This window comes from Furipterus horrens, unplaced genomic scaffold, assembly GCF_987537825.1.
Source record: "Furipterus horrens unplaced genomic scaffold, mFurHor1.1.pri manual_scaffold_2, whole genome shotgun sequence".
In the NCBI taxonomy this organism is placed as follows: Eukaryota; Metazoa; Chordata; class Mammalia; order Chiroptera; family Furipteridae; genus Furipterus; species Furipterus horrens.
In genome coordinates this window covers 21400109-21410480 of record NW_028327172.1, presented here as the reverse complement: position 1 = coordinate 21410480, position 10372 = coordinate 21400109, and the positions used below count along the sequence as shown (strand labels likewise).

Sequence of the window (10372 nt, the reverse complement as noted above, 5' to 3'; positions counted from 1 at the left end):
ACTGCCCTCACTGGGCTTGCCAGCCTTAAGTTTTCTGGGAGAACAAGAATGCTTCTCTAATGACAACTACCCTGGGGCAACAGGAGGGGAGAGAGAGCCTGGAATCCCTGCCCAAAGCACTAGGACTCCTGCGGGTAGGGGTTGCGAACTCTGGGGGACCATCCAGCCTTTGTTTCATTTGGCCTGTGTTGTGTTTGGAAACACGTGAATTCACTGCTAAGATTTAGAAAGCAGAAGCTTCCACCCGACACTGTGCCCAAACTCCTGGCTGGGCAAGAAGCAGCTGCAGCTGGCTATCAGCTGCGCCCAGAGTCAGGTATGTGCTCTGCAGCTTGTGGATCTTCACCTGGCTCCGAGCTGTGTCAGAGCGGGCCATGCCACCCCCTCCCCCACCAAACACCTCTGTGCTTAGCTTCAAGGACACCTGACCCACTGGCCACTCCTTCTCATTCTTCTTTGGAAGAAGCCCAGACTCCACAGATTCTTTGGCTGCGATCTACAGTTGCTGCTGGCATAGTGACGGCACAAGGGTGTCTAGAGGCCAACTTCAAATGTTATACTGGATTGACGGTTTGTTTAATAAAATACTTTTCCCTTTATTTGTGTGCTTGTGTTGCTGAGATCTCACTCCGGCTCCTCCTCACCATAGAGGCAGCACGTGGCAAGTAGGGGCGGGGCTGGTGTCGCCCCCGGTGCCCCCACAGACACCTTTCACTAGCAAGGGGGAAAGGGCAGGTGCGGCCCCACCGTAGCTCCTCGCTTAGCCGGTTTATTAATTACTACAGTCTCCTAACTGCGTTCCCTGCTTCCTTCCTTCGTCTGTTCTCATCCTACAGCACAAGTCAGATCCTGTCACTCACTGGCTGAAAATCCTCTAACCACACCCCATCTGCCTTGGAGTCCTTACTGTAAGTACGGAGTCGCTCAGAAGACCATTAAGACGCAGCGAGCTTGAGAATGAATAGAGGGTTTATTGGGACAATCAGCAAGAGGGGAGAGCAGCAAGCGGGGAGACCTGACACGGGTGGTCAGGACTCTGGGCTTTTACAGGAGAGGGGGATTGCTCTTATAGGGAGAGAGAAAAAGGGGTTTTGCAGCCTTTTTGCCATCTGACAGCTGCGGGTGGGGCAAGCTGATCAACACAGGACATGGTTTCGGTCTGAGACATCCTGTCATCTCGCAGGCAATTGCAGGCAGGGGGAGGGGTCTCACAGGCAGCTGCAGGCATGGGGAGCGGAGTGGAGGATGGCACGGTATGGGGTTTGGAGCTGTGACTTACCGTGACTGTGAAGTCCCACATGAATGGGCCTTCCCTGCAGGCAACCCTGCCACTCTTCTCTCACTCCTGCTCCTGCCATCAGGGCTTCTTGCAGACCCTCAGATAGCCCAGGATGTTCCCACTTCAGCCTTTGCACTGGTCCTTCTGCCTGGAGCATTCCCAGCATGCCACACAGCTATGACCATCAACCATCTTCAAATCTTGTTGAAATATTACCTCTCCAGGAAACTGTATTTGAAATTCCACCCTGCTTTCCTCTGACCCTCTTGACTCTCCTTACCCTGCTCTCTTTTTTCCCCCCTTATTATAACAGTGATTGAAAAAAAACCATAATATGCTAATTAAGTAGTAATTATAGAATAACTTGTACTAACAGACTCACAGAAAAATCATGTTCTAAAAGCTTCCTTATGAGTAATTTGTAGATATCATCAGTTGCAGTTCCTGCCTGGCCAACGAATGACCCTGACTACAAGAACTGGACAAACGCCAATTCCTGTCAGAACCAGCAAAAAGGCTACCTGCACATCCTGCTCCTGAACGTCAGCAGTAAAACTGGAGGTAAGGCGATGGAGCTACATGATGGCACGTGCAGGAGACAGCAGTGAGACCACCAGAGAGCAGGGCTGAGAAACTGTCCATCGCCAGAATTTCCTTAGCAGCCCCCTTCCCACAGTTCCCCTGTATAACCTAGCCAGGGTGCCTGAGAGGCTAAGATGGTTTGGAAGGCATGAGCCTGCCATCTTCTCAGGTGGTCGCCTCCTGAATAAACCCCTTTCCTTCTCAACCAGTAACTGCCTCACGAGTTTGGCTTTCGTGGCAGCAGGCAGTGGACCTGCAGGTCATTTTCCCAGTTTCATTATCGTCTATGATACCATATTATCATGAATAATATCTGTGTCTCCCCCATCCCCAATCGCAAGAGCCCAGGAGGGTGCCTGGCACAGAATAAGCTCTAAATAACTACTTCTCGAATATATTAATTTCTAGGAAGGGCTGTGGTTTTGATCAGATTATCAAAGAGTTTTGTGGTCCAAAAAAAAAAAAAAAAAACCCCACTAAAAAACAAAACACTTTCAAGGACTAACGTGGTGGGAAAACAAAGAAGCCCACTATTCCTGTCCTTTAAGAGTCTTTCTGAGCAGGGACACAGCCACAGAACCAAATATATATTGCCCTTGGTTTTCCCCAGTTCCCTCCTGGCTTGGCAGTGTTGGGAGTCCCCGCCCCTGGTCTTGGGGAACCCCTGAATGCTGGCAGGGCAGCAGCTTCCAGACTTCACAAGAGAGACCCCTGCCCTCCCCCAGCAGCAGCACAGAGAGGAGACAGACTATGAGGTTTACCACATAAGTGGGTACTGTATGTGGAGAACATGCTGGGAGCAACAAGAACAGCAGTATATACAGAACAGAAAATAATGATTTTTTTAAGTATATTTTATTGACTAAAATAATGATTTTTGAAATGACAACAAACAGGACACATTATCTAAGCACTAACACCTAAGGAAGTGGCTACCCAGGCTCTGGAGGGCAGCTCCTCAGGAGAGAGAGGCTGACTTCTTTCCAGGTGGCCTGGTCTTCAGTCCTTGTAACTTCTCGTCCTTCAGCGCCTTCAAGAACTTATCTGCAGGCGAGCAAAACAGACTTAGCTGACGTAGAGATAAGGCTTTTTCCAACACTGCTGAAGCACTTGTGTGCTCCCTACATGAGCCCCAAACCCATTATGATCCAAGATGGGTGGAGGGGAAAATCCCTAAGAGCCAAAACATGCATACGTGGAGAGAGAATATGTAGGTGAGAAATTCAGGGGTTAGAAAAGTCCAAGTTTTCTAGGAATTGTTTTCTTCCCATAGCTATGGGGAAGGGGGGGCATTACAAGGTGTCTAATGAATTAGAGACCCACAGCCACACAGTTCTAAACATTTAAGTTATTTCATAACCCCCTTCCCAGTGTGGCGGTGGTGGTGGTGGGGCAGTGTTACCTGTTTTATACAACAATGAGGATGGTCTATTTTTATTTTTATTTTTAAGTATATTTTATTGATTATGTTGTTACAGTAGTTCCAATTTTTTTTCCCCTTTGCTCCCCTCTGCCCAGTAGTCCCCTTTGCTCCAGCAATCCCACCCCGCCTTAGTTCATGTCCATGGGTCATGCATATAAGCTCTTTGGCTTCACCTTTTCCTATATTATTCTCAACTTCCCTCTATTTTGTACCAACCGATTATGCTTCTTAATCTCTGAACCATTTCCCCATTTCTTCCCCTCCCCCCTCCAAGCTAATAACCCTCCAAATGATCCCATTACCTATGATTCTGTTCCTATTCTGGTTTGCTTGGTTGGATTTTTTTTTTTTTTTTTAGATTCAGTTGTTGATAGTTGTCAGTTTGTGAGCTGTGGGTTTTAGTGTTCATAGTTTTGATCTTCTTTTTCTTAAGTAAGTCCTTTGACATTTTATATAATAATGGCTTCGTGTTGATGAACTCTTTTAGCTTTACCTTGTCTGGGAAGCACTTCATCTGCCCTTCTGTTTTAAACGATAGCTTTGCTGGATAGAGTAACCTTGGTTGTAGGTTGCTTTTCATCTCTTTGGGTACTTCTTGCCAGCCCCTTCTTGCCTGCAAAGTTTCTTTTGAGAAATCAGCTGAGAGTCTTATAGGCACCCCTTTGTAGGTAACTCTCTGCTTTTCTCTTGCTGTTTTTAAGATTCTCTCTTAATCTTGAACTTTTGGCATTTTAATTATGATGTGTCTTGGTGTGGTCCTTTTTGGGTCTAGCTTGTTTGGGACTCTCTGTGCTTCCTGGACTTGTATGTCTATTTCCTTCACCAAATTTGGGGAGATTTTCTTCATTATTTTTTCACATAAGTTTTCAATTTCTTGCTCTTCCTCTTCTCCTTCTGGCACCCCTTTGGTTTGGATGTTGGCATGTTTAACGTTGTCCCAGAGGTTCCTAAGCCTCTCCTATTTTTTTAAATTATTGTTTCCTCATTCTGTACTGGTTGACTGTTTTTCTCTTCCTTATGTTCTAAATCATTGATTTGAACTCCGGTTTCCTTCCCTTCACCATTGGTTTTGTGTGGCTTTTCCTTCATTTCACTTAACATAGCCTTCACTTCTTTCCTTATGTGTCTGCCATACTCAAGCACATCTATCAAGCCTGTGAGCATCTTTATCACCAGTGTTTGGAATTCTGCATCTGTTAGGTTGGTTATGTTCTCGTCTGTGAGGTTGGCTATCTCCTCATCACTTAGTTCTCCCACTGGAATCTTGATCCATTCCCTCTTTTGGGCCATGCTTTTCTGTCTCCTCATCTTGACAGGCTCCTGTGTTTGCTTGCCTCTGTGTCTTAGGTAGAGCTGTCGCTCCTGTTACGTTGTAAGGGGTGGAGCCTTAGGGATTCGTCAGTACATGGCGACCTGTTTCACCACATTGTGGCGCTGTATGTGGGGGAGGGGTCTGAGAGGGAACAATGCCACTTGCCCAGCACTCACCCCTTTTCCGGGCACTCCTCCCACTTCTGTATGGGACTGGCATCTCTCTAGCTGTTGCCCTGGCTGTCGTTCCCAGAGTGGGTGGGTCTGTGGATGTTCTAGGACCATGGGGGCCCTTTAAACAAGCGGACTCTGCTGAGAGACCAGCAGTTTCTGCCTCCACCCCACCCTCTACTGGTTGCACAGTCAGAAGCAATGAGGCTTGATTTCCCCGGTGCTGGGACCATGGGCTGCAAGGTCTGGTGAGGAGCTGGGAATGCTCCCAGGTGTCCCTCCTGACTTTTTAAAACATGTGACTGCGCTTTCTGTTGGCCTGCCGCTGCCACTGCTGCTGCCACCACCACCACACCATGTCCTCTCCGCTCCAGCTCTGCCTCTCCTACCTGTCTGGATGAGTATTTCTTCTTTATATCTTTGGTTGCTGGACTTCCATGCTGTTTGATTTTCTGGAACTTCTGGTTGTTCCTAGTTTTGAGGTAGTTGTATTCCTTCTTAGTTGTGGAGGTAGACGCGGCGTGTCTGTTATGGCTCCATCTTGGCCTGAAGTCTGAGGATGATCTTTCTAGAACCATCTGCCCTCCTCCAGTGGTCAAGTGCTAGTCTTAGTCAGAATGGGTGATGGGAAAAAGTCTGCAGAACAGCCTATGGCTACTGAATATTCTACAATGCAATAGGTCTTCTGGGAGGAGAATTGAATTTCATAATTTTACTCTCCAACAGGAAGGCCTCAGTCAACTTGCATGCTAAAGGAATCCCACCCACATCAGCACACCTTGTCTGCCCTGGTTAAATAAGATCCCTAAGGCTTCAATCCTAAAATCAGACGGCGGAGTCTGGGGCCCTGGTGAGAGGGCTACAAGGGTAGGGGTTATGGGGTCACAGGGAAGCGTCCAACATTGAGAAGTGTAGGGTCCCAAAGCCCCTCAGTGAATGTCCATGGACCTCCTGAGTCTTGCACAATTCCCACCTACCCCTTACGGACACCCCAACTGACCTTCACCTAGTTCCCCTACCTCCCATAGAGGACTCTGGTTTAAGATCAACACTAAATCTCATGTCTCTAGAGAGAGGGGCCGTCTGTGGTGGGTGGAGCTCCAGAGGTGGTACTATTACCATGTAGGAGTTTTAAAGTTCAGGCTGGGAGTTCTGGTGAGGGAGTTCCAGGTTTGGGGGCTCAGAGTCCAGATTACGGAAAAGGTTTAGAACGGAGAGTGAGACAAAAGGAAAGAAGTCAGTTGAAATCCAGGATGGGGGAGTTAGCGTTCTAGGAGATCAACCTGGGATTTGGGACTCCTGGGTGCCGGAGTCTGAGCCGGAGGCCACATCGCAGGGAAAGGGGTGGGATGGGGCGTGGAGCCATGGAAGGAGCCAAGGCAGGCTAAGGGTGGGTTCAGGTTCCCCGGGGAGGTCACGCACAGCGCTGGGAGTCGAAGCCGTCCCCGTCCCCGGTGATGGTGAGCAGCTCCAGCTCCTTAATCCGGATCTCCAGCTCGCACAGCTCCTCGGGGTGGGAGGCAGAGGCGAGCTGGGAGGTCGTGGGGCCAGGGGCCAGGGGCGAGGCAGCCACCTCGGGCCCCGGAGCCGGAGAGTAGAAGAACCGCAGCGGCTCATAGGGGATGGAGGCCAGGCCAGAGGGCCAGGGCGGGGGACAGGGGCGCTCGCTGGGGGGACCCAGGCCGGGCGGTGGCGGCAGGGGCATTGGGCCCGAGGACGCCTGGGGCAGGGACCGGCCCCCCACTGCCCCGCCTGCCTTCAGCGGCACAAAGAGCTTCTTCCAGATGTTGAAGTCGCTGAGGGGGGACGAGGAGATGCCGCGGTCGTAGAGGGACGGAAAGTAGAGGGGCGGGGCTGGCCGCTGGCTCATCGTGGGGCTGTGACGGCCGCGTCGCCCCTTCGGCATCTTTTGAATGGGAGGCTGCGTGAGAGGAACCCCGCGCCAGGGCACTCGTGGTTGCCTCGAGTAGCGGGGGTTCTGGATTCCACAGACCACGCCCCTTTTGCCTTAGCCTCGCCCCAGCAGGTGGGGTTCTAATGTCCAGCCGGCTGCGCCCCAGAATGTGGCTCCGCCCATTGACGGCAGGCCGCGCCCCTGGAGTGAGTAACAAGAGTGGGGTTTCCTCTTCGCCTGGCGAACTTCTCGCCTCCTGGGTCATGGCAGCCCCACCCCTCCAGCCTCCGGCTGGGTTAGACCCCTCAGCTCCTCCACCGCCCCTAAATTCCAAGAGCCTCGCTCCCGAGCTGTCACAGCTTATTATGGACTCACCCAAAAGCACCAAGCAGGTTGCTGGCCAAAACTGCAAGACAAAAACTTTCTTCAGTCTTCCTCTCCTTTTATAGGGAGAAAAAAATTTTCCCTAAGACCCCGTCCCCTGCCGCAGGCGCCTTCTCCTACCACCTCTCGATACAAAGAAGTTCGGGGAAATGAGTGCTGACTTTTCATCTTCCACAACTGGGAGGCAAACAAAGAGGGTTGATTGAGAATGGCTGTTAGAGCCAACCCATGTTTCTGCCGAACTTCCGTGTTAAGGGAGATTCTGGAAAAAGGCAGTAACCTAATCACCAAAAGGAAATCTTGCTGAACCTACCCCAAATAGCCCATACCCTTTTTTGGAAAATATCTGACATACTTTCCAAGGAACATGCGAAGTTCCTTTACATGAGCAGCCAGTATTAGTCAGTCTGGGGGCGAGGGAAATTTCCTTTGAAAGCCTCCGCCTAATGATCCATCATTGCTGTGAATGAACAAAGATGAGTGGAAACCAGATTAGACTGTCGCCAGTCAAGATCTGAGTCAATCCACTAGCAAATGCTGCGTATGTGTGTGTGTGCGCGCGCGCGCGCAGCAGTAAAGGAAGTCTGATGTCCAAGCTGGATATCTTTGAGCAGGTTGTTTGACTTCCAAGTCAAAGTTCTGTAAAACAGAAACAAGAGAACCTGCCTGCCTCATACAGTTGTTTGTGATGACCAGACAGAAGACACAATAGTGTGTGTGAAGCACTTGTAAACTTAGAAACTGTCCAAATGTAAGGGGCACCTATCCTCACAGAGCATCTTGTCTGACACTGAGAAGCTTTTTCTTCCCATATTGAGCTGGATCCACCCCAAGTATCCTATAATGCTATAATGCTGAGCATATAATAGGACTCAATAAATATTTGGGAAATTAAAAAATATTATTGATTTGAGAGAGTAGGTGGGGAGAGGGAGGGAGAGAGAAAGAGATTGATTTGTTGTTCCACTTGCGTTTGTTGGTTGATTCTTATCTGCCCTGGCCTGGGACTGAACAAACAACCTTGGCATATCAGGACAATGATCTAAGGCACTAAGCAACTGGCCAGGGCCTATTTGGGAACTTTTAAAAACAAGGTATGGGTTTTTGGAACTGAAAGGGATCAGAATATACCACCCCAAAATATGCCCATTTGGCATAAATAGTATTTTAAGTTGAAGGCAACTGCTAAACAGAAGACTTAGGAGGAACTCTCTGTCCTCTCCCTTTCTGCCTAAAAGCAGGGCATAAATTTCCCTTTGTAAAGTTACCATCCATCCCAGGAAGAAGAGTTGACTCATCACTGGACTGACTTGAGTCTATATAACAAACTTTACTGAACAACACTTATCTTCCATAAATTTCCCCCATATGTTTTCATTCCCACAATTCCTTAGAAGTCCAAACCCCTTTTCCTTTGTCTTGTCACTCATCCCCAATTTATTACCCTTTGCTAAAATGGTTCATAAGCCCTGACTGGTGTGGCATGGTTGGGTGCCTCATCCCACAAAACTACATTGGTTTGGTCCCTGTTTGATCCCTGGTGCAGGAGAGGTAACCGATAGATGTTTCTCTCCCTCTCTTTCTTCCTTCCTTTCCTTCTCTCTAAAAATAAATTAAAATTATAATAATAACAACAACAATAATAAATGATTTATAAAAATGGTTTATAAGCTCTCAAGCATAACCACTTCTTTGGATTTTTACTTTTTTATGAGTGCCCCCCTCCCCTGCATGCATAATAAATCTTATCACCTGTTAATCTGTCTTTTGTCAGTCCAATTCAAATGACCTGTTACTCTCTCTTTGCCAGCTATTGAAAGAGAGTAGAGGAAAACTTTTATTCCCCCTACAAAATCATAGTGGTGGTAAGAGCCAGGGTTTGGGACTCATACCTGAGATCACGCCCTGGGTCCACTATGCTCTTGGTTGTGTGGGTGAACATTTTTGCATCTCAGCTTTTCATCTCTATAACGGGAACAGTAATGAATTGTGAAGATTAAATGAGGTAATCTAAGTACCTAGCCATGGTAAATGCTCAGTAAATTTTAGCTCTTGTTATTATATATATTGAAGGTTCTTAGAAGGGAAAGGAATTTTTAATTGTTTTTTATATGATGCAATATAATCACCTGTTTTTACTTGTATATATTGTTGAACAAACTCAAAAAGAGTCTGGAGCAGTGGTTCTCAACCTTCCTAATGCTGCGACCCTTTAATACAGTTCTTCATGTTGTGGTGACCCCCAACCTTTTATTTTCGTTGCTACTTCATAACTGTAATTTTGCTACTGTTATGAATCGTAATGTAAATATCTGATATGCAGGATGTATTTTCATTGTTACAAATTGAACATAACTAAAGCATAGTGATTAATCACAAAAACAATATGTAATTATATATGTGTTTTCCGATGGTCTTAGGCAACCCCTGTGAAAGGGTCATTCGACCCCCAAAGGGGTTTGTGACCCACAGGTTGAGAACCTCTAGTCTGGAGGCTTTGACTAGAAATAAATGATACAGATTTTTTTCAAAAGTATTAGGGTTTGCAAACTGGAAACACAACTAGACACTATCCACAGTGCTCCGAAGAAGGAAAAAAAGAGTTAGTAGTTCTTACAGTAAACAGTACATTCTTGAGAAGAGTCAGTCCTGCCATTTTTAGCCTCTAGATTGGTCCAAGATAGTCGTCGTCGTCGGCAGCCGTCCGTCTCGAGAGACGATGGTGTAGCTTCTTAAGAGTCTATCTGCACCGCCAAGAATGGCTGTGCAGTCCGACTCGGGAGTGACACGGTATCTGTCTCCTCCCGTGTTGAATTGACATCTTGCGATGACGCTGGAGTGTCCTCTCCAGTGAAGCTGAAGCTACAGAGCCTGGGCAGGGTGATATGGAGGGTCTGCTGTTGCCCATGCAGCAGACCCCCCCTCTCTTCGCAGCTGAAGGGCCCAAGGGAAAGACGGAGTCAATACAGCTTGGCTTCAGGTACGCCGCAGGAGTTGCCAGTGTTGACTACAACGTCAAACCGCCTTAGGGACTCCGGCTCCGGATTTTCTGTCGGGGTTTACTCCCTTAGCCTTTCCCCAGAAGAGGTATGCCGCAAGGCAGCGGAGGTTTTTTGGAGTCAGAGTTTTCCTTCTCTGGGTCCAAGATAGTAATCCTCTAGATAACCGGTGGTCTGGATAATGGGTGTCAGGCTGTCTAGATACATGAATTTTCTTTTTTAGTCCTTCAGGGAGGAAGAGAGCTAATCAGGGAGTTTTCTGGGTGTTTGATGTATATCAAACTTACACAGGACTGGAAAGTATGAAAATTTAAGTTTCCAGGCTAGTT

At 47.9% G+C, this 10372-nt stretch overlaps 1 protein-coding gene and 1 long non-coding RNA gene across 3 annotated transcripts; one reads left to right on the top strand and one right to left on the bottom strand.

Moving 5' to 3' along the window:
- The first annotated feature begins 314 nt into the window (after positions 1–314).
- On the top strand, positions 315–2061 carry LOC150017991 (uncharacterized). Its single transcript, XR_016509187.1, has 3 exons — positions 315–570; positions 837–908; positions 1715–2061. It is a non-coding gene; the product is annotated as an uncharacterized LOC150017991 (long non-coding RNA).
- Positions 2062–2753: 692 nt separating this feature from the next.
- CUNH11orf91 (chromosome unknown C11orf91 homolog) lies at positions 2754–7406 on the bottom strand. Of its 2 annotated transcripts, none has more exons than XM_090267586.1 (2): positions 6189–6710; positions 2754–2905 (listed from the first exon to the last, which is right to left on the bottom strand). In XM_090267586.1, the coding sequence occupies exons 1-2, from the start codon at positions 6670–6672 to the stop codon at positions 2820–2822; spliced, it is 570 nt and encodes a 189-aa protein (XP_090123712.1). In that variant the 5' UTR covers positions 6673–6710; the 3' UTR covers positions 2754–2819. The 2 variants fall into 2 exon arrangements, 1 of the variants encoding a protein (XP_090123712.1); XR_016509186.1 differs by lacking the exon at positions 6189–6710 and adding an exon at positions 7036–7406 and having other exon boundaries at positions 2849–2905.
- Between the last annotated feature and the right edge of the window lie 2966 nt (positions 7407–10372).

Excerpts from the sequence above, each read along its gene's own strand:
- CUNH11orf91 (XM_090267586.1), bottom strand. The coding sequence starts at position 6,672 with ATGCCGAAGGGGCGACGCGGCCGTCACAGCCCCACGATGAGCCAGCGG. Across the intron at positions 2,906-6,188 it reads CGGCTTCGACTCCCAGCGCT|ATAAGTTCTTGAAGGCGCTG; the intron begins GTGCGTGACCTC and ends GCTCGCCTGCAG.